Below are 21,669 nucleotides of genomic sequence, written 5' to 3'. Positions count from 1 at the left end.
AGATTCAGTTAACAAGTATCACAGTATATTAAACACTATACTGTTAAAGGCTGGTGGGATTTAAAAGTTCCTTTTTACAGCTTTCGTAAGCATACAATGTTACTAAAAATGACTTACTAGGATAGAGAAGCTAAACAGACATAGGAATGTTCCTGAACACAGTTTCAAGTTATGCATTGCGATCCAAGCGTACGTCAATTTCTCTGCCACTGATTTTTATGCCGTTCATTATCCTACAGGCCTTTTCAGCAGATTCTGGCGAGTCAAATCTGACTGTTCCACAGCCTTTTGATTTTCCATTCTCCATTTTTATTTCTGCAAACATTACATGACCTGAATAAACAAGTTAAACAGCAGTTACTTTAAGCCTTCAGTGTACTATAAACTTAAAGAACTAATTAGAAGTGATAAAAGATTAAAGATTAAATATAATTTGGGGAACATACAATAACAGCATTTTTAGACTTACGGCATATTCACTGATTCAGGAATGAGACAAATCAGAACAGCAGTGAAGAATCCAAATTATGACCCACTCTTTCAACTTTGCTCTAAACTGAACTAAGATGAAGTATATCTTAATTTGACATCAAGTTGGAAACAAAGCACCCTAAAAATCTAAGGGAAATTTCCACATTTCATTCATGGAATCGTATTGCCAGAACAGTGATTAATGGACATATTTTGAATGAATGACCGCTCAATCCAGTCCACCAATGTTCATTCTAGTATGACAATCACAGTAATATTATCAACCAACCACAACAATCTTGTAATTTTGCAAAAAAGTTGCACAGCAAAAAAAACCAGCATGCACTTCCCAATTCTTTTAGTGTTTGCTCAAGTTTGGACACTCAACCCAGAGACAATGCATCTATGTAGATGCCAGAAATGCACTCCACTCTTGAGCCCTCATTTGCCAGTTGGAACAGTAAATTCTCCCCTAAAATACAGGGCTTTTTATATTTAAATGTCATAGAATAAAAGACTGGCCTTTAACTGAAAGAAATCACTTTCATTCCAGCATCGTAAGGAAATATGGAGACGTGGATTCATGTTTGTTGTTTATATTTGTGTTTATCAGTCTTAAAAAACACTCAGCATCATCACTGCACCTGACAGTAGCCAGAAAGAACAAAAAAAAAAATTCCAGAACTCTGACAGTTGCCTATGTAATTAAGACCAAAAAAAAAAACCTGTTTGCCTGTATCAATTTCTCAGAAAACAATCTAATTCCTTAGCATAACTGCAAGTGTAGCACTAAGTTGATGTTGGCAGAGTATAAATAACTGTACCAGAACACAGATATTCCTATCGTAAGTCACTCGATGCTACAACTGTATCTGCAAAAGAAGTTGTACTTCAAGAATTCTTCTTAACTACCTGTATGCATTTTAGTAGAGAACAGTTACATCCATTTGCACAAGAACTTATTTCACATACCCATTCAAATCAAGGCAGGAGGTGGATGGCGAGAAAAAAGAGCACAAGATAATCCCTGAAAAATTTCTGAAGCAAAATCAGAAGTGAACAACACCTCGTTGGTTTCAGATTAACTTGTTAATCAAGTTCACGTAACTGCGTAAGTTTAATACTGAACATGAATTAAACAGCTCTGCTGCATGTTTTGTTTTTAAAAGAGGCGAAGGTTTATGTGATCCTTTAGCAGAGTGCTGTCCCAGTACAATGCCAGGATAATGACCTCCAGCTCCCAGAATTTTAACAGCAGCACTCAGTCCTGATAATAGGGGAAAACAGGGAACTCCTCTCTAACGAGCTGGTGCACCAGCTCTGGCTACAATTGAAGAAGAACTTTCAGTCATGGAACACAAGGACACTGAGTTCCTGTAACTATTGAATACATTTGAACACTGAGTTTTTTCACAGTGCTACTGCAAGGTCTAAAATATTTCTGCTCTATGCATTGGTGCATGACATCTCCCTTAGACATCACAGCAGAACATTTTAAATTCTTTCTTTCCTGCCTCCCAAAGTCAGTAAAGCCATCCACAATTCAGTTTTTTAATTCTGAAGCGTTACATTCAATTACATCAAGTTATACCATTCTGAAAAGTGAGATTTCAAAAAAATTAAACTCACCCTCATATTTCAACATACAAGGTTGATTAGAGAAAGAATTACTGGATATTCACAGTACTCCTGTATCTTACAAAAAAGAAGGGCTTTTATTTCACAACAGAAGGCATGACACTACAGCCTGCAAATGTGCTTATCAGGATCACCTACTTGCACTAAAAAGATCTGCTGCTTTAGCAAAGTTATTAACACTGCTTTGATGCAGTACCATTACTGCAAATCATATATGGCCTGGACACACTGACACCCCTACAAGCATTCGTCTCAAAATAAACGTTTCATTACATACCAGGGGAAACCTTATTCCTATTAAAAAAAAAAAACCTCAAAGGGTAATTTTATTAATAGAATGGGTTAAAGTTTACAGCAGATTAGCACTCTCAGTCAGCACAGCCCATGTTGTACCTTAGTCTCACTTGCTGTCAAACCTAAAAATTTAAAAATTATTTATAAAACTGCCTTATCTAAAGAACATCATACAGAATGTGAAGTCAGTGGAGCTGAGTAGATGTAAGAGTTGCATACATACCACACTGACTGAATTTCTCCTTCAGCTTCTGCCAGGTCAAGTCAAAAGGGAGCTAGAATTTAAAAATATTTATTACTAGCAAAAGATTACGACAGGAGAGAGCATGTAGCGAAACATGCACACAAAATAAGCTTAGAGTTTCCCCGTTCTCAAACACTTACATTTCTCACAAATATCTGGTTGCCTTTAGAGCCCAATCTCTCTTTCATGGCACCTCCCATGGGGCCGGGCACAAATCCTCGGTCTATATCGATGTTCCTGTCCAGGCCTCCACCCATAGCTGGTCCCATTCGATCAAAGCCAGAACTCATCCGATCCATTCCCATTCCTCCAGGCATACTGTTCATACCACCCATCCCACCACCTACAGAAAGAGGATGATAATAATAATAGTGTATTTTATTAGTAATAAATGCATAAGCATATTATAAACAAAAGTTATTTTTCTTCTGCCATAAAAGAATGTGTACATGCAGTCACTCATACACACTACTGTCAACTGAAGAGAACTAAACTCTCAGCTCTACTCAACGCAGCCCCTGCACGCTCAGTGACAGTCTTAGTGAAAAAGCACATAATGCAAAGAGCAGACATGACTGCAAGTCCTGTGAAGAGTATGGATTTTCCCATGATACGTGCAATAGAATATATTGAAGTACATTACATAAAGAACCAAGATCAATGGCATTCAAATATCCTGTACACTGGTTTTTCTGGATTCATAATTAAAAATTAATGTAAAACAAGTTTATCAAGATCACGAGGGACCCTCTAACTCTTATGTCTCTTGAGATTGCCACTAGCAAGATTTTAGTTTCTCGTGTGCTCTAGCTTGAGGAACTGAGATATTTGCCTTAGTATAAACTTAGTATCCGAGCTTTGCACAAAGTTGAACTCCGTGATAATCTGCAACTCAAGAGATTACTGAAATAACTGAGCTCAGCTTCATCAAGTTCACACAATTCATTTTGCCCATTCATTTTTTTTCTAGAACACAAGTTTACTTCAATCACTTCTCCCTCCACTCCATAAGCTCAAACTATTTCAAACCTGTATGTTTAAGGAAAAGACTAGAGGAAAACCTGCTAAATGAATTTTCACCTTAACAGAACAGCTTTAACAACCATTAGACTTGCAGTCACATGCAACAGACTTCTGACACTGACCAAACACTGCAGTACAAATCTGCTGGAACAACTGCACGTACAACAGCCAGATCATTACATTGCCTGAGCATTTACGTTCCATGGAAACAAGTAAACCTACTCATTCCAGATCCTACTGGGCCCATTCTAGGTGCTCCCATTCCTCCGGCAAAAACACCAATCATTGCACCACCTAAACAGATAAAAAATAAAGTGACATACACTGAAACTGCCAGATAGTGACAACAGCAAGGCACACAATGATAAAGCACACTGATCTCAGTGCTTCCCAGCAATTCTTTTCCACAGAACACTTCAGCCTGTGCCTTTGTTACACGAGCTAAGTAGGAAATACCCAGCAAGTAACTTTACCTCTTCCTTCCCTATTACAGGATGTAAGCTACTCTGATTTTCTTTCTAGGCAGTTTTTCTCCACTCTGCTATCAGTGCAAACACCTTAAACTAAATAAGCCATTTCCCACACTGGGATTAACAGCCCCATTTTCAAGGCTGAAGGGTTCATCCTATTTGAACCTTACTATGTTTCTCCCACTCTTAAGAAACTCACGTAAAAGCTCAAATTGTCTCTCAAAGCCTGTCTTTATTGTATATGAATGCAAAGTTCATAGAACTGGGTGGGAAAAAAAAGAGAAAGAGAGCAATACTAGTTAAAAAGTGCCAGGTAAAACCATGAAACCTCCAGAACAGTGTGAGAAACTGATTCTAGAAAGTAGGGTTTAATAAAAAAAAAAAAAAAGAACAACACACTCTGATTTTTATTGAAGTGCTATGATTCAGTAAAGTAATCCTGAGGGAGCTTCTAGAATTGTAAAAACTCAAAGAACTACATTCATGTCAATGCCAAGCAGAATAAGGGGCCACGCAGACTTCAGAGCAAACTCTCCCATTTGTTCTGCGGAACAAAACTGACAAAATTAGTTCCAACAAACCTTGTTTCTACAAACAGCATTCTGGAACCACAGGTCTAACAGTGGTACCGACCTGATAGAAGAGCTTCCTATAAAAACAGGCAATGTTTCTGGATATAGATAGCATAATCATTTCAGTTTTCAACCTATAAGTAAGGAAGCAGGAACTTGCAGATGACTCTGGAACTGGCAATTACTACATTTTTCTTGCTTGATTTTCTCCCTACAAGAAACAGCTCTGTTTTTTACTTACGATAAAACTGATCAACTGCTGGCTAATTTGGGCTGGACACCACTACCTCACTATCTATGAAAGGTAACTGCTGATATTTTCCATTTTTCATCTTCCATCAGATTCATTTTCTGTAGACAGTTCAAAACAGCAGCAGTGGTTCCCTGTCAGTCTCTTGGGAAAAACAGTTTCCTCCTCACAGAAAACACAGTCAGAGAGACTTCAAAGAAATACGGACCAAGCTGTTCATGAGACTATGGTTGTTCAACACCAGCAGGATTACTTACTCCCAATAGTTTGCATATGAGGAAGCCCTTAGTACTTATTCGTTAGGCCAAAGAGAGTGTATTACAAGTAACAGACTTTTGAGTCCTCTTGTACAAGTATTTCTAACTGAACTGGCTCTGGATTTTGACTGAAGAAACAGATGCTCATCCTATGTTGCAAGTACACATAGTGAAAACATACACTCAATTTTTAAGGACCTGAATTCCAAGCCGCTATGACTAATTTAACTGATAGCCTTACTACATCCCTACTACTTGCTACACAATTACCAGTAGCTGTAGAGAAGCACAAAATAGTTCACTTTCACTGAGACTTGTCCAAATTAACAACCCTCTTTCTCCCACAAAAGACTATGAGTTGCATTTTTCCTAGAGTCCATGAATCTTAATGCACCAGCACTTTCACAGTAGTGAACTGAGGTGTGCAGCACAGTGAGGGGCTGGCAGGAGAAAAAAGAAAGGCTGGCTCCCATAATGCATTCACCCAGGTAAGAACGTAGTAACAAACTGAAGCGGTTAACACTGGAACCTTCTTCAGTTTGTTACTACATTCTTACCTGGGTGAACAATTTTCCAGCGTGTTTTTGCAAAAGAAGGCTCCTGGAAGTTACAGAGGTAGTGAATGAACAGCTTGTTCAGGATTGCCAATATCTTTTAGTATCTGAATGATATAATGTCTGGCACAGTTAACAGTCTGAAGTGCAATACTTTCCTCAAATCACTACTTCTATGTTACAGATTAAAAAAGCATTTTAACTTCCATCTTCAGAGATAACCATAATAAACACAAATATCCTTAAATTAATAAACATCCTTATAATAAAACCAGTGAGACAGAGGAAGATGGCCAAATGAAACCACACCTCTTACTTCTTCCCCCCTGTTAAAACTCTTCCAATACTACTGAAATTTGCCACAGGGACTTTAACAGTTACCATACCCATCCTTCCAAAAGAATCTCCAAAACCACGGTTCAATGCCATCTCACTACGAGCAAAATCTCTGTCCATGTTTCCTCCCATTCCACCACGGAACATTTCTGTAGAGAATAATGCACACAACAGAAAAATTCTGTCATATTCATCTAAGTAGATGGCAATACAACACTTGTTTCATAGCTGCTGTTTAGATAGAAGCAGGTTTAATCCACCAGTCAGAGGCACCTTTCATATCAGCTCCTATGCTCCCATCCATGCCACTGCCCACATTTCCTTTGAATTCATCTACATTACTCATCTCTATCTGAAGAAAGAGCTTCTAATAAAGCTCGCAGATTAGCAACCTAAGCATGCTCACCCACCTCCCATTCGGCTGACTCCAAATCCTCCCATGTTAGGCATTCCTTCCATTCCACGAAATCCAGGAAGCCCTGTAAAATAAGGAAGAATGTTTTTCCATCCAATATTTAAAAGATACATAATACAAAGATATTCACTGCACGTACCGCCTCCCATTCTATTCATTCCGCCAAAACCAGGACCATCTATTCCCATACCTTTGAATCAAAGAAACAAATGCCATTTAGAACACAGGTAAGATCCTGATGTGTTTCTAAAAGTGTCTCAAAAATACACTATGCAAGGATGGCCTTGACAAGAGCAATGACAATTATAAACTTAACAGCTCTGAAACTTAAAAATGAAGAACATGGCTTTACCTCCTGGACCCATGTTCCCCATTCCACCACCCATGCTCAATTGTGTTGCACTAATGGGCTGCCCACCTGGTCCAAGTCCCATACCAATGCCACCAAGACCACCTTCAAAAAAAAAAAGAAAAAGAAAAGCTATCAACATAAGAAAGATTTTCAGCATAAGGAGATCACTGTAAGCAAAACTACTACTAAACGGTTCCAAGATCACATCAACATATATTATGTGAGCTGCTCTGAAAGTAATGCCTTCTATTTTATTACACTGGGCCACGACATCAGAAGCAGATGTGGGTGGTCTGGCAGTAAAGGTTGAACCTTCCCACCAATATTCCCTTACATTTTGTTGCCACGCAACCGGTGGCAGCAGAGGGGTAGTCTGACAAAATGGTGTCTGACATGGAAGTGCACATGAAGGAAAGGTGCATCACTGAATTCCCCCAGGCAGAAAAAATAGCAGCCACTGACATTCACTGATACTAGCCGAATGTCTACAGAGACCAAACAGCAGATGTTAGCATAGCGAGGTGGTGGTGGTGGGGTTCAGCAGTGGCGACAGCAATATGAAAGATAAGCCACATTCTAGATGGCCACAGACATTTTTACAGGCACAAAATGCATAGCTAATGGTGGCAACTGTGTCAAAAAATAGTGCTTCGTCATTGAGAATTTGCTCTATCAAACAGCATTGTCGTGCCTTTGTATCTTTTGTGGTTTCCGTGGAAATAAATAGGAGGCAGTACCTTCAGAGAAACATTCACAAATGCAAAGAGTGAAAAAACAGTGTACTCACGAGGTAACTGAGGAGCTTTGCTGTCCACAACGCGGAAATCTTCATGAGGGACTGATTTGTCATCCTGATAAAAAAGAAGGATGATATGCTATGATTCCTTCAACACTGTGGCATAGAGAAGTAAGGTAAAAAGAAATGAGAGCAACTTACCATTTTTACATGCATAGGTCTGTCAAACAGGAATTGTCCATTGAACATAGCTTAAGAAACACAAGTCAAGGAATCTAACTACACAAGTCAATTTAACTTTTTCCAAAGAACCACTATAAAAATTATGTCTGTATCACTTTCAGTTTTCTCCTCTTCCTCATCTGATCTTCAGAATGCCAATTCAAAAGCTGTTAGGACTACAAAGCCGAATTCATATGTCCACCTATTTTAAGTTTGTTCAACATCATCACAGACATCTTTTTACAGTCTAGAAGCAAATTTAGTCACTATTACAAAAATTGAGCTGCATAGTATAAGATCTAGCCTATAAGTAGCTAGAAAGCAAGTAAGCACAATTTGCAAAACTGTGCTAATAAGGAACCTTAAACAAAGGCTAATCCATATTTGGTCCTTTTTCATTCCCCCAAAACCAAGGATACATATTGCTTGAACAGCTTCAATTGCTTGTTCAAATGTAACTGTTCCCATTCCTCGACTCTTGCCATCTTTATCTTCTTTGATGTCTGCACGCTTTACAGTTCCAGCAATGCTGAATACCTCTTTTAGTTTCTTCCAACCAACTTTAAAGTCAAGCTTACAGACAGAAATACATAAGTATACATCCCTGTTCTATGATTAAATTTGGAATATTTCCTACACTGCAGGAAATCTTCAGATTCTCAAAATGCTTGATGTAAACAGCAAGGATTTTTTTTTTAAATGTACACACGCTACAACAAAGTCTAACAAAAATGATAACTGAAAGCATCAAGTAATGCTATGTATATCTATTTCACTGTTCTGATTATTGTACCAGCACTGGAAATGGATGGGTTGTTGCACAGAGCAGATATACACCCAAATGGCCCCCTGCAGACACAGCACAGCCTCTCTCTGACATTTGTGCAAGTAAAGAGCTGATGATCCCCAATGGTTTAAGTTCGTCTCAAGTAACCAGCAAGAAATAACAATAAACAAGTTGTATATTGAGTTTAAAAAAATAATGAAGAAATGCATTTGTAGATATTGAAAATATGTATTAAGCATATTTTTAAATTGACGTATGTGACTGTGCAATAAGTAAAAATCCATGCCAATTTTAAGATTGGAATGCATCTTTCATGCCCAAAATTTGGGTAATATTTTTCATTTTTAGTTGAATATACTGACTGTGAACTAAGATTTCTCATTTCCTCTCCCATTAAAACTGGATTACACATGAATAAAAGATATTTTTACTAAGATCAGGTACTACAGTTTTAAAATACGTTTTTAAACTTACATTTGCAACAAAAATAGTGGACCCAAGCCTGCCTGCCTGCAAGTTACTGATAACCTCAGGAGGAATGTTTGGATTATTGACAATAGAAGGTGGTAAATTCATCAATCCAGGTGCAATATCAGGTCCGTGTCCTCCTGCAAATTGTCCTCCTCCACGCTGCAATGCCCTGCGAGCATGTTCACCTTCAGGATCCTGCAACAAGCGCAAAAATTAAGCCCAACTTAGTGATCAATAACAAGACGGGTAACAAACAAAAACTTTCTATTTGCAATTCTACAGAAACCCATCAAAATTATCAACTAACATCCTTGTCCATACCAGAGGGATCAAGAACTGAATTAGCACGGAGACCTAATGCCCTCACCTCTAGAGGTGGGTCCTTTCAGATGAGGGTTGAGTCATATTGGCAAAGCACTTGTTGAGGAAGCGTGCACTGCCACTTCACATGCTGTACCTAGCCTATGGACAAGTAGAAAAGATTTCAATCTAAAGGACTGTCAGCCTAGCACTTTTTTCCAAGAACTGAATAAATTTAATTTTTGATTTGTTGATACCATTATTAAAGCTGCAACAGGACAAAGAACTGCGCCAGACACTGTCATGTGCTACAACACTACAATAAAAATGCTGTCGTTAATTTCACTTTCCAAATCAGCATCAATTCTCTACTTTCCATCCCATGTGTACAAGTACATAGTGGTCTCACAACCAGCTCATTCTTCTCCAACTCCTGTTTGAAGCAGGTAAGGAATATGAACATAGCAGCAGAAGACAACACAGGTAAGAACATGAAGTTAACTATAAGGTTGTTTAAAAGGAGAATAGCATTAGATAGTTTGAGCTTTGAAACACACTTTTTGTCAGATCACTCGGCATCGTATCAACTTTCTGCAAGCCAGCAGGCACTTCAGTCCATTCAGAAAGTATCACAAAAAATGAAATTGAAAGTTACACAGCTGAGACTCACGTCACTAAAAGAGAAGACTATCTTTAGAATTTTGTATTAAAAGCAACAGCAATAATCATACCTCTTTAATATTCAGTGGTCTTCCACTAAGATCATATTTGTTCATAGTTTCTAATGCTTTCTTAACAAATTCTTCATCTTTGAATTCAACCACACTTAGAGGGAACAAAAACATTTAGAGTATTAAAATAAAGTTTAGAAATATTAAGATTGACAGAATGCTTGGTTAATAGTGCATTTATATGCACATAGAAAGAGAAACTTACCCACAACCCTACAGCCACGATGATTTGTAATTATATATAAAGAGGAAAAAAAAAAGAAAGAAGTCAGTCAGCACAAATGTCAGTATATTACAGATTAAAGATCCTGTTAAATAACTATTTATCAAGTTATTTTCAGCTTCAAAATTTATAATAAACTTTCTTTACTGGTAGCCAAGCTGAATTTTTTCTCCTTTCTCAACATACATATCATTCAAATGCATTATACTATATTGGGTTCTCTTTGAGCCAAACCAGAATTGGACTATAGAAAAATGCCACACAGATCTGCATAAGGAAAACTGGGGGAGGGAGGGAAGGGGTGGAAGGAAAAAACACCCAGAACGTAACCAAAAACCAGTCAAGACACTCATTGTGCCATTAAACACTGCCCACAGACTGCAAAATTCAACTCCACATACATCATATGCATAAGAACAATGAACAAGGTGTCTGCATACCTCTTCAGTATTGCTAACATACTTGAGAGATTACTTTGTAAGAAAGTAACATTTTTGGCTGCACCAGAATCCTTCTAATAAACCACAGAGTTTAGGATTGCTTTAAGTGAAGCAAAGCTGAAAGCATGATTTCGTTTTAGCAAGCATGGAAGAAAGTCATTTACAACTACTGTTACAACTTCAGTTAAGACTCAAACCTGCATTTCTCATGTTCTCACTGCAGGTTTGGATCTATGTTGGCCAACTTTAGACAGAGGAGCTTTAACAATCTTCACTCTTAGTACCTCATTGCTGCTGGTACTCTGTTGGCCACCAACCATCGCCACCCATTTAGTTTTTAAAAAAGCAAATGCATTAATCCAGTGTTTAGAGTACCAACCATACAAAGCTGTCAAATCAGGCACTTCAAACAGTATATTCTTAGCTAATATTTTATACTTCTTGTCCCCAGGAAGAGAATACTACACTAGTAACATTAAAAAAAAAAAAAAAATCAGCAATTTACTGAGCATCCCTTAATAAAAGGGATTTGTACCGAAACAAAGATGTTGGCTAAAAAGAGGAGTTAAGAGTAAATGCCATTTGTTAACATTTACAGAAGTATTTTGTCCTTCACAGCCAGCTAGTTTGAGTTGTGTGAATGCGTCAGACTATTTCTAATACAGAAACCTCAAAGCTATCTTAATGAAATCAGTGTGAAAATGAAACTTACTTTCCAATAACTGGTACAGGTATTATACAAAAATAAAACTGCTGAGGAACTTTTAAACCTCTAGCAGATTGTTGCCCACGGCACTTACCCTTGATTTTCCTTCAGCATCCTTAAACAGCTCCACGTATGTAACCTCACCAACTACATAAGACATACAAAGGGAAAATACCAAGAGACAATGCATTTAAACACCAGTATCTTTCTTTTCTGTGCCCCTGTGCACAACTCTACAGAGAAACACCTATTATTCACCAACAATCAAAACCAGACCAACGTACCTCCTGTCAAAGGCTATGTAATTTAGCTAATTTTCAGAAATATGCAGCAGCCACATTCTCAAAATCTAAAAACAAACAACTATATTTAACCTAATTCATACTACAGATCATATTTTGGCCAGTATGATATCGTTGGTGAACAAATTCAGATATACACAGTCCCTTAACCTAACAAATGAAACGTCAACGTTCACTGAAAAGTGTAACATTTGTCATCCTACTCACAACACCTGTTTTAAGGTGACTTTCTACCTGAATATCTTCAATCATAAGTTTGCCTTCAATAATAACCAAATTTACACATCAAATATTTCACAGCAAGCCACTCACTTTCTAAAGTAGGAAGTTTCAGTAAGTAAACCAATCAAATAGTCACGTCACCTTACAACAGATACACCAGCAGTTACACAAGGGGTTTTTTGGCATTTTTCACAGCCTAAAAGCCAGGTGTGCTTTGCATTACGTTTGAAGAATCCATTTTTTCAAGACAGAACACAGAACTAGCTTTTTACAGAAGTCAAATGTTAGCATTAGATTCCCCAAAACTTGCAATAAGAAGTTTGGGGTATTAAGATTACTCTATCAGAACTGCAACAATAATAACAAGCTTTTAATATAAATCTCCAGACAAACAGTCGTGGCAGTAGTGACAATGCAGACAAAGTTAATGCCACAGCCAGATTCCACCAATACAAAACAACTTTTGAAAGACATCCTTTATTATATGTTAACACACTAAATGTGTTGCTTAGATGCAATAGCCCTTTAAAGAAAATCTACGAGACTACAACTAAATGAAACAATCTCTTTAAGAAGACATGAGGTCATGCATATACTCTCTACTGTCACACTAGAATGGCAGAAGATTGTGAATACCTTGTTTACCAGTCCTACTCTGCAATGCAATTGTCTCGGATGAAAAGAGGGGGAAGGAAGATAGATGTACCAAGTAGAGGCCAAAAAAAAAAAAAAAAAGTCAAATCAAATCTGTGTGGCTCAAAGGACATATATGTTGTATTTCCTCCCTTTCTACATGGAGTGCATTATAAGGAATAAGTTACCTTTCTCTCTCATAAGATCTTTAATAGCTTGCCATTTCATGTCATATGGGATGTTGCTAATGAAAACTCTATTACGATTAATAGCCTTCTTCTCTGCACTGCCTGCGTTCTTCTCCTTTGAATAGGGGTGGAATCTATTCTTGTTTCCAAGAGAAGGGATTGCCTTCGGTTTTGCATGCTTCTCTTTCACTGGTGCCTTCTCTTCTTTTGCCGTCTCATCATTATCCCTACATTCCAAATAAATACATAAAGGAACATTAGTCTCACCTTGAATTACAAAACTATATAGCACCAACACATCCAGCTCTATAACTCTATGCTATCAGAACTCCCCGGATACTGCCCTCCTTTTAAGTAACAATACATCAATCCTATCAGCATAGTTTCAAAATAGGTTGCTTTACCTAGAACAAAAATCAATGTTACAAGAGATCTAGGCACTATTATAAGTTCAGAGATAATATATTGCTACTTCAGTTACATCCCTTTTCCATTAAGTCTGTCAATACTGAGGAACATGGTGCTATAAAACTACTACAAAGATCAAAATTCAAGAAATCAGATGAAAAACAGCCTACAGCATCCACACTTTAGTACTTCAAAGAACTTCAACTCATACTTGGCAAAGTTGCACGATATTTGCCACACAAGAGTTGAAAAGATCCAATTTATGGAACAGCTTGGTATACTTCAGTCAGTGTATTAATAAATGCATACAATCGACCCCGGCAGGCAAATTACCTTTTATTTTGTACACAAATACTTTTTATCCACAGATTTTGTCTGACTGCTTTTAGAGAAATTAGAATTTAACTTAGAACAAATGCTCTTTTTATTTCCACTGCTTAACACTACTATAACTTGAAAACATTCTAAATGCATAGGAAATAGGCTTATTAAGACATGCTTTGCCTCCAAGACTAATTAAGTCACCAGGAATCATCCATTAAAAACAACAAAGCTTTCTTTCTTGCCCTCTGCCTTTCAAAAATGGAGCAACAACAGCTGCCTGCTTTTTAAAAACATTTCATATTCTTAGGACAGCATGCTTCCTCTCCTCTCATGTAGCACATTTCACAACCTCGGTACAATTATATTCTATGTACAGAATTAGATAAAACACCCAAACCAAAAGCCAAACCTCTTCAGCACTTGAGAAAGTGTCACTATGGTGAGGTGTTCAGCACGCTAACAGAGGATCAAGGCGCCCAAACCACTGCACTGAAAGCCTCCAGTAACGAAGCCGAACAAACACGACCCACTAAGCAGAGGCTGTATGTGACTCGTTCAGATCTCACTGCAGTTAACAATAAACTTGAAAGCATGTGCAAAAGGACTTTTTATATTAAAGAGCTGTCACCAGCCATTCAAATTAGAACAAGAACATGGCAGTGTCTCGCAGAAGACTGTTAAAGAGACGGACGGTGAACCCTCTTTCTTAATTAACAGCGCTATCTTTACAATTCCTCCTGCTTTTCAGAAGGCTTTGCTTTGATTTCACTTTGACTACAGGTGGTTCCTAGTGTAAAATGAGCCAAACAAAACAAGCATTTTAGTTTTACAACCATAGCACATGGCAAGACTGCCAACCTTTATGCACTGAAATTATTATTTTCAGCTCTTTTTGCATAATTATTAACAGTGAGTAAGTGACAGTTTTGCACTCAGAACATACGTAAATGGCCCTTCATTAAGTTAAATGTATTATCTACTCAAAGTTGGACACCTTTCAGAGAGGAATAACTTCAAACGTGCACATTTTTCTCTCGCAACTTTTTCTCAAATTTGAAGTACTCATATATTAACCTCACAGTCCTTGTGTTTACAAGCGGATTAAAAGAGGATTAGCAACTGAGAAATGCAAGGACACCGCTTGGGTTAAGAATTTGTAAAATTTAAAACATTCAAGTCAACAACACACTATCTAGCTCAAGCATTCTCCAGCTCCCACTGCACCACCACTCCTCCACACCACCCTGTCTGCTATGGCACTCTATCTCCTGGGTGGATGTGTAATGAAGTGAAATGGGTGGGACAACGCAGGGAACAGGTAGGAGCAAGGGGGATCCAAGAGGGAAAGAGTCGAGTTTCAGCTTTCCAGTCAGTCCCGTTCATTCCAAGGCAGTTCCACTCGTGAAGACAAAACCGATATACTGTGATACCCTCAGTAAAACCAGAGCTCCTCCTTGGTTTTCAGGATTAGACCAACAGATTCTCTTTAGCCTTTTAAGCTCTTTCCTGCTTAAAGGATTATGAAACAGCCGGGGCATGTTCAATGCGGTACACAGGAAGTGCCAGGTCTCCAAAGAGAGAATCCCCTGGCTCTGACAACTGACTGTATGAACCAGTAGGAGAGCAGAGAGGATGCAATAAACTCTTAAATCTGGGAAACTGAAAACACTTCATTTAGTCTAGAAATCACAACTAGTCTCCTGAAAATACAGATCAAAAAAAAAAAGAATCAATCCTTACAAAATTCATCTGCCAAAATCAATGGGCGAGTGAACAATCTGGAGGTAGAGTCCGTTTTGTGGTTGCAGCTCTCGCATGAAAAGTACTTTCAATAAAAGAAGACATTCAAAACAATGTCCCCTTCATTACCTACAGGCCACAGAACAAACAGGCTAGGAAACTATGAGCTGCCATTTTCTCCAAGAAAAAAAAACAATAGTAATTTTTACTCTTCATGTTTTGTGAATTAATTAATTAAACATTTCATGTTTATTTCATTCCTCTGCACATAAGCATCTGTATAGCCATACAGATAACAAGCTCAGCAGAGATGGAAATGCAGACTCTACAACTGAACACGTGATTCTATTACGAATACATCAGTTCAAGTTTACTGAGTTCAACAGATCCGCTGCTCAATACAATAAATTTAGGGAGGTGGGCAAGCTGAAAGCATGATTCCTCTTCAACTCAATCTGAGCACTAAACAAACCTGGCACTGAAATAGGCAGCACAGTTCAACTCCATGATGATGGCTTCATCCTTTGTATACCTGTTTCAGGAAAGACTGGAAACTGTACACAAAACACTAAGATTTGAAACTCTGTTACCAAGAACGTCCTGTTATTTTCAGACTAGACCCTATTGATTCCTACCTTGCAGATTGATGGAGATTTTTTATTTGCATGCAATTAATTTTGTAGGGAAAATAATTAAACTGCTGAATGGAGAAGGGACACGTAAAAATAATTTTAACAATAGCAATGCCAACAGGCAATAAAATACTTCATGCCTTAAAGAATGCAAAAAGGTCACAATCTTCTGGTCAAGGCAGAATAATTAAGATACTCTGAATGCTGAGGGTCAGATTCAGGAGAAGAAAAAAAAAACAAAAGAAATGTTGTTTTACTGAAATGCAGAGCTCTGAACTTCCCTGAAAGTCAAGTAAAGGCATGGAGCACATCTGGGCTGCACAGAGCACATTAGAAGATCCCAGACTCCAACAGCCTTGATGTATTCTAACACAAGGCCTCCTAAAACATATATTTTGCCTGTAAGATGCAAACGAAGTTGTGAGAGGAGCTGAAACTTCAACAATAAGAGGCCAAAATCTACTTCATCTAAAGAATTACAACCTTGAAGCCTGACATCAAAAGCAAGCAAGCCCATACAAGGCCATTCACTGCATTTTTCTGGAGACCTGGCATTTCTGGCTCTCCTGCACTACGTTCCTTCTGGACTTACAATAAAAGAGACAGCTTACATACTCTATATATGCTTGTTTTGTCTTTTACAGGAAAAGTTTGTGGGTTTTTTTTTGCATGTTGTGTAAAATAAGTCACCATAGGGCTTTCTTAGCATTCCCACAAAGACAAACAACAAAAAAGGAGAAGCCCAAAGGCTTTACAAAGCGCAGCACGTCTGGAAAAGCAAACACAAACATAGACGTCCCAGCACGCTTCTGCACACGGCTCCCGCCACACCGTGCCGGGCCAGAGCCCATCACAGCACCCCGGAGGCCAGGCCCACCGCTCGGCCTCCGGCCCCGCACCGCAGCTCCCAGGGCAGACACCCGAGATCGCCGAGGCCCGGGCCGCCTCACACGGATGGCGGCTCTCCAGCCTCGGAGCGGCCCGCGGCGGGGAGGAGCCCGGCGGGTTGCGGGGAAGAGAGGCCCAGCCGCCTGCCGGCCCCGTTCCCGCCGCCGCGGCCCAGGCGGCCCGCCGCACCCCGCACCCCCCGCCCGGCCCGGCACACACATTTTGACGCCATTTGCGCTGCCCCCGCCGCTCTCGGTCGCCGCCGCGGCCTCCTCACGTTGCGGCGGCTGTTGTTGCGGCTGCTGTTGCGGTGGCGGTTGCTGCTGTTGCGGTGGCTGCTGGCCGGCAACGGCGGCCTCCTCCGCTCCCCGCTGCAGCACGGCAGCCGCAGCCTCCGGCTTGTCGTTTTCCGCCATTTCGTGGCCGGGCCGCGGCCCCGCTACCGTCGGTTTGAAAACGGCCCGGAACGCCTCGGCCTCGCCGCGCCGGCCAAGTCTCGCGAGAACGAGGTTTGCGGCGGAGGCGGGGACGCGGCGGCTTACGGCGTTGCCGTGGCGACGGCGGCCAGGCCCGCCCCGTCCAGCGAGGCCCGGCCGTGCTTCTACAGTCCCGTTTCTCGGTCACGTCTGGGCAAACGCGGGTGTTGGAAATAAATTATTTCTGAGCTTCCAGGACTCTCTTTTGTCCCTCAGTCCTCACACCAGGTGTTGGTAACACCTGAGATTTTCAAATGCTGTGAAGCCCCCTCCCACATAACCCAGTGAAGGTTAAAAAGTTCACGTTAAAGAGTTCAGCGTTCACACATCAATTAGAAAAATAACGCGGTGTTTGTGACAATCGCAATAACTGAAATAGTTAATTTTTTCTTTAAACTGCTATCATTACGTTTGACTGCTCTCGGTTCTACAGGATGAAAGGAAGCAATTCCCACGCCCAAGTGGCTGTGCTCTGCTATTGAGAGCCCTGCCCAGCTGTGCTCTGCATCTTCAGTGTTGGGACCCCACACTCAGTGGGATCTCAGTGTTGGTTTTAATTTTGTTGGAATTTAAGCCATGATCAACAGCAGTTCAGCAACAATTTCATCAGGTGGCAACTGCAAAAAAAGTTCTATCTTCCTAAAAGTCAGTTTGTACGCGATGTGAGAGAATGGGACTCCTCAGATTCACATATTTACATCTTGAGAGTGTTTTCCATGAAAGATTATTTTCAGTTATTTTTCCCACCTATATGATGCATGTATGGTGAAAATATGCAAAGCACATATTTTTTCTTGTTTTGTTTGCTATGGCATGAAAACACGCTTAGCATTTTCTAAACCTGTCCCTCCTCTAGAAAACCCTGAGAATTGCTTTTAACAACAAATACACTTCCTAAACCAGTTATCATTTGTAGTTCATTTAAAGATTCCTTTCTGCAAAGCCACAAGTATTTCCAAACCAGTTTGTCTTGCCTAAGACTGCACCTAACATACACTGCTTTACTCCGTGCTTAAAAAAGAAATAAATAACTACTCTGTAATTGAAACCTTCTTTTACAGAGGTGTTTACTACAGGACCTGAAGTAAAACAAATATCTTCTCTAAATGCTCTCTTTTGCAATTAAATACTATCTTCCTAGTCTGGGAAATGTGGTGGTTTTTAACTCCGGAAAAGAAAACATTTTACACTTCAAAAGGGCAAGCTATCAAACGCAACAGCCTGTGTGCCTGCAGGTATCTTCTAGAGACAGAGCAGAGCCCAGCTATTGCACAGCGAGAGCCCACCTACTGCACAGACCTTCTCACCTGCAGCTGCGGTGCTGACTGCTGCCTCTCTTGCTCCCTCTCGCAGAGAAGTTTGCCTTCTCTGACTTTCTTCCTCCCCCGACCAGAATAAATCAACAGCACTTACTGACTGAGTTCCCCCAGATAAGAGAGCGTACAGATGCCTGATACAGGAATGAAACTGCATGTTGAGGCTTTAGTTCAGTGTGTTGTATACTCATAACCAGAAAAACAGCGCAGCATCCTATGCCCAGAACTCGGCATCAGTGACAAACGGGAGCCCTGCCCTACTTGATCTGCAAGGATAAAACCACTTTTTCCCTTAGTGGGGGTTTAAATCTTTAAACAATAGATTATCATCATTTTCTTCCCAGTGTTATGCAACCCTTAACCACAGCTTGGGAGCCTAAATCTAAACACCCATTTTTTTAGAAGGCTGCATAACAACATCAGACGATTACAGCAATTTTACTGGTCCTATATTGAAACAATTCACATCACCCCCACTCTCCCCAGATCACTTCTTTAGCTACTGAAATTACTACAGAAAACAAAACTGAGCAATCTGCACGTTGGTCCTTCCTTCCACAACTCGTAGTCTTCAATGAGGGGCTGAGTGCCCCTCACATACCCATCAGCTTTTCATGGTGAGGCAGGAAATACCTCCTGCAGGTTTAAAGGGAACCCACCTCACCCAAGGCTTTAGAAGCCTCTGCCCTCTCCTTGTTGGCCAGGGGCCTTCCCTGAGCTCAGCGGAGGAGGGACCCAGCCCCCCTCCTGGCCCATCACACCAGGTGGCACTGTTGCTGCTCACTGTATGCACACACCGTTCCACCTTCCCCAACACTAACACTCAACCTGCCTCAGTTTCCGAATCCCTAAACCCTTGTAAGCCCACTCAGATCTTTTACACAGGGAGACTGCTGTGTAGAATTGTTTCTCTGCCTCATTCTTGGCAGTACCCTACATATCCCCAGGACTGCAGGCTGGACATGTAAGCAGCAGATGTAGTCGGTATCTGGTAAAAGCACGGCTTTTGGATGAAACAAACAAGCAAACAAACAAAAAAGCCACCATGGTAGAACAAAGGTGATCATCCTTTTTAAAACATTAAGAACCCTGGAATAAATTATGTAAAATATTTTCCATCTGCAATTCTGTTCAATGCGTGCATTTATATATAACCATTTTTCAATGCCCTCCCTCAACTCTATTACTGCTTTTATCTCCCCCATATATTATTGTCTTCAGCTGATAAATTTCTCATGAACTTGTTTACACTTGCTTAAATTTGCTGATGAGGGGAGTTGTGAATTGATGTGTTTTTAACGATACTTCTGCACAATGCTATTCAATGGCTCTACCCTTCCGTGAGCCCGTTTTGAATCTCTAGAGGATTTGTTTGTTTGTGAAGGAACACTCAGAGAGCTCTTTGAAGCTACAGGGAAAAGGTGCTACAATGGAGTTAGTTATCCTTCAAAATAGTTACATTTCATTGACACACCACTCAAATGATCCTTAAACACTAAGAAGTCCTAACACAGAATAGCTCAAAGAGCTCCCTATTGCCTTTTCCTCCTTGGCACCCACTTGGCCTTAAGCGGCCGGCCTAAAATTAGTCAGTTCCATTTGTGGGGGCAATGTACCAAATCACCGATGATAACATCTCTCTTTCTGTTTGAGGGCTCCCCATTGAAAACACACTTGGCACTCCCTAACATAAGGATCAAATCAATCTGAAATATGACTGAAGTCATTGATAACAGTTGTTATTCTGCTGAACACACGGATGGGCGTGGTAAAGAAGCAGAAAGTGAAAAGTAGCGAATGCTCCATTTGTCTCAGAATGCTCCATGAGCACATACGCTGCTATCTCATTTGCCTTCTGTCTGGATCTTAATGAGAAAAAATTAGTGATCCTTAAGTGAAAGAAAGAATGAAATACAGGAATAAATTAAGTTATTCCATTGCTTTTTCTGTTTCAAAATGTATCAGCACGAACAAAAAAACAAATGACCAACAGCAACAAAAAAAATGTTATCTGTCTGATGACAACTGGTGGCAGGAGCCTCATTCTCTGTCTGTGGCTGCCAGCTTCTGTTCCACTTTCATATCCACAAAAAGTGGATCTTCAGCACAACTGAAAGCTCTTTTAAATTGAACAGTGAGTATCAGATTCCTAAAAATGATCACGCGATTTCAACAACTTCTGCCGTACAAGAGAAACAGTGACTTCACAGTCTAAAAAACAAAAACAAAAAAAACAAACACAAAATCTCTTAAATTCACCTCTATAAGAATAATGACAGAAAAATATAATACATTTATGGGCAGGAAGATACTACAACTCAATCTTTTCCAGGAGAAAAGGCCTACTTACAGGAAGGTTCTCCAAATACAGCAATGCTCAATGATTATCAGGAAAAAATGGATACCTGCCACTCTCCCAAACTAGTTCTGCTAGGTGGGGATAGGGTGGACAGGGGCCTTGTGTCTTTGCCAATCCCCACATCCCAAACCATGGCCATTCCTCTTTAGCAAGAGACCTTCATGGGCCCCAGGTTAATCAGGGACAAGGCTAAAAAAGAAATCTAGAGCTCATTAGGAACAGAAGAGGCTCCTTATATACATATTCTGAAAGCACAGTCATACCATTTGAAACGATCTATTTATAAGCTCTTCACGGGTCTTTAAATATGAGAGGCACTTCAAAAATTAGCTTGGCTTGTAATTTCAGCAACAGACATTGTTTACCAAATTACTGACACTGCAACATTAGATGATCAAACTAGCTATCATTAGTGAGCGCACGGCTAACCATCCGTTTAACCATTGGTTCTACCAGAGGGACGCAGCGTGCTTTGAGACTGGCCAGTGCTGAACTGCAGGCACAACAGTGCAATCAGCTATTAAAATGCCTGGTAACGCAAAACTTTTTTTCCCAGTGTGTATTAGGATAAAAAAGACTTAACCTCTCGTAGTGTTGTTGCATGCAGTAAGAAACACGTGGGGTTTTCAAATTATTTTCTGCAGAACAAATTCTTCCAACTGTTCTACAGCAGCCTTCAACAAATCTCT

At 39.9% G+C, this 21,669-nt stretch overlaps 1 protein-coding gene across 1 annotated transcript; it reads right to left on the bottom strand.

Annotated features, from left to right (window-relative positions):
- Positions 1–169: 169 nt before the first annotated feature.
- Positions 170–17,245, bottom strand: MYEF2 (myelin expression factor 2; the record flags this gene model as incomplete). The annotated part of the gene is made up of 17 exons (XM_079540850.1): positions 170–333; positions 2,627–2,678; positions 2,788–2,990; positions 3,893–3,964; positions 6,160–6,258; positions 6,520–6,588; positions 6,664–6,714; positions 6,877–6,978; positions 7,664–7,727; positions 7,814–7,863; positions 8,254–8,407; positions 9,096–9,287; positions 10,124–10,217; positions 10,329–10,336; positions 11,587–11,639; positions 12,838–13,064; positions 17,049–17,245. The coding sequence occupies 17 exons, from the start codon at positions 17,243–17,245 to the stop codon at positions 170–172; spliced, it is 1,851 nt and encodes a 616-aa protein (XP_079396976.1).
- Positions 17,246–21,669: the final 4,424 nt, after the last annotated feature.

The sequence above is a fragment of the Tetrao urogallus genome (genome assembly GCF_951394365.1).
Source record: "Tetrao urogallus genome assembly, chromosome: 11".
NCBI lineage: Eukaryota > Metazoa > Chordata > Aves > Galliformes > Phasianidae > Tetrao > Tetrao urogallus.
Note: the sequence above shows the minus strand (reverse complement) of the source record. Positions and strands in the feature narration are given on the sequence as shown.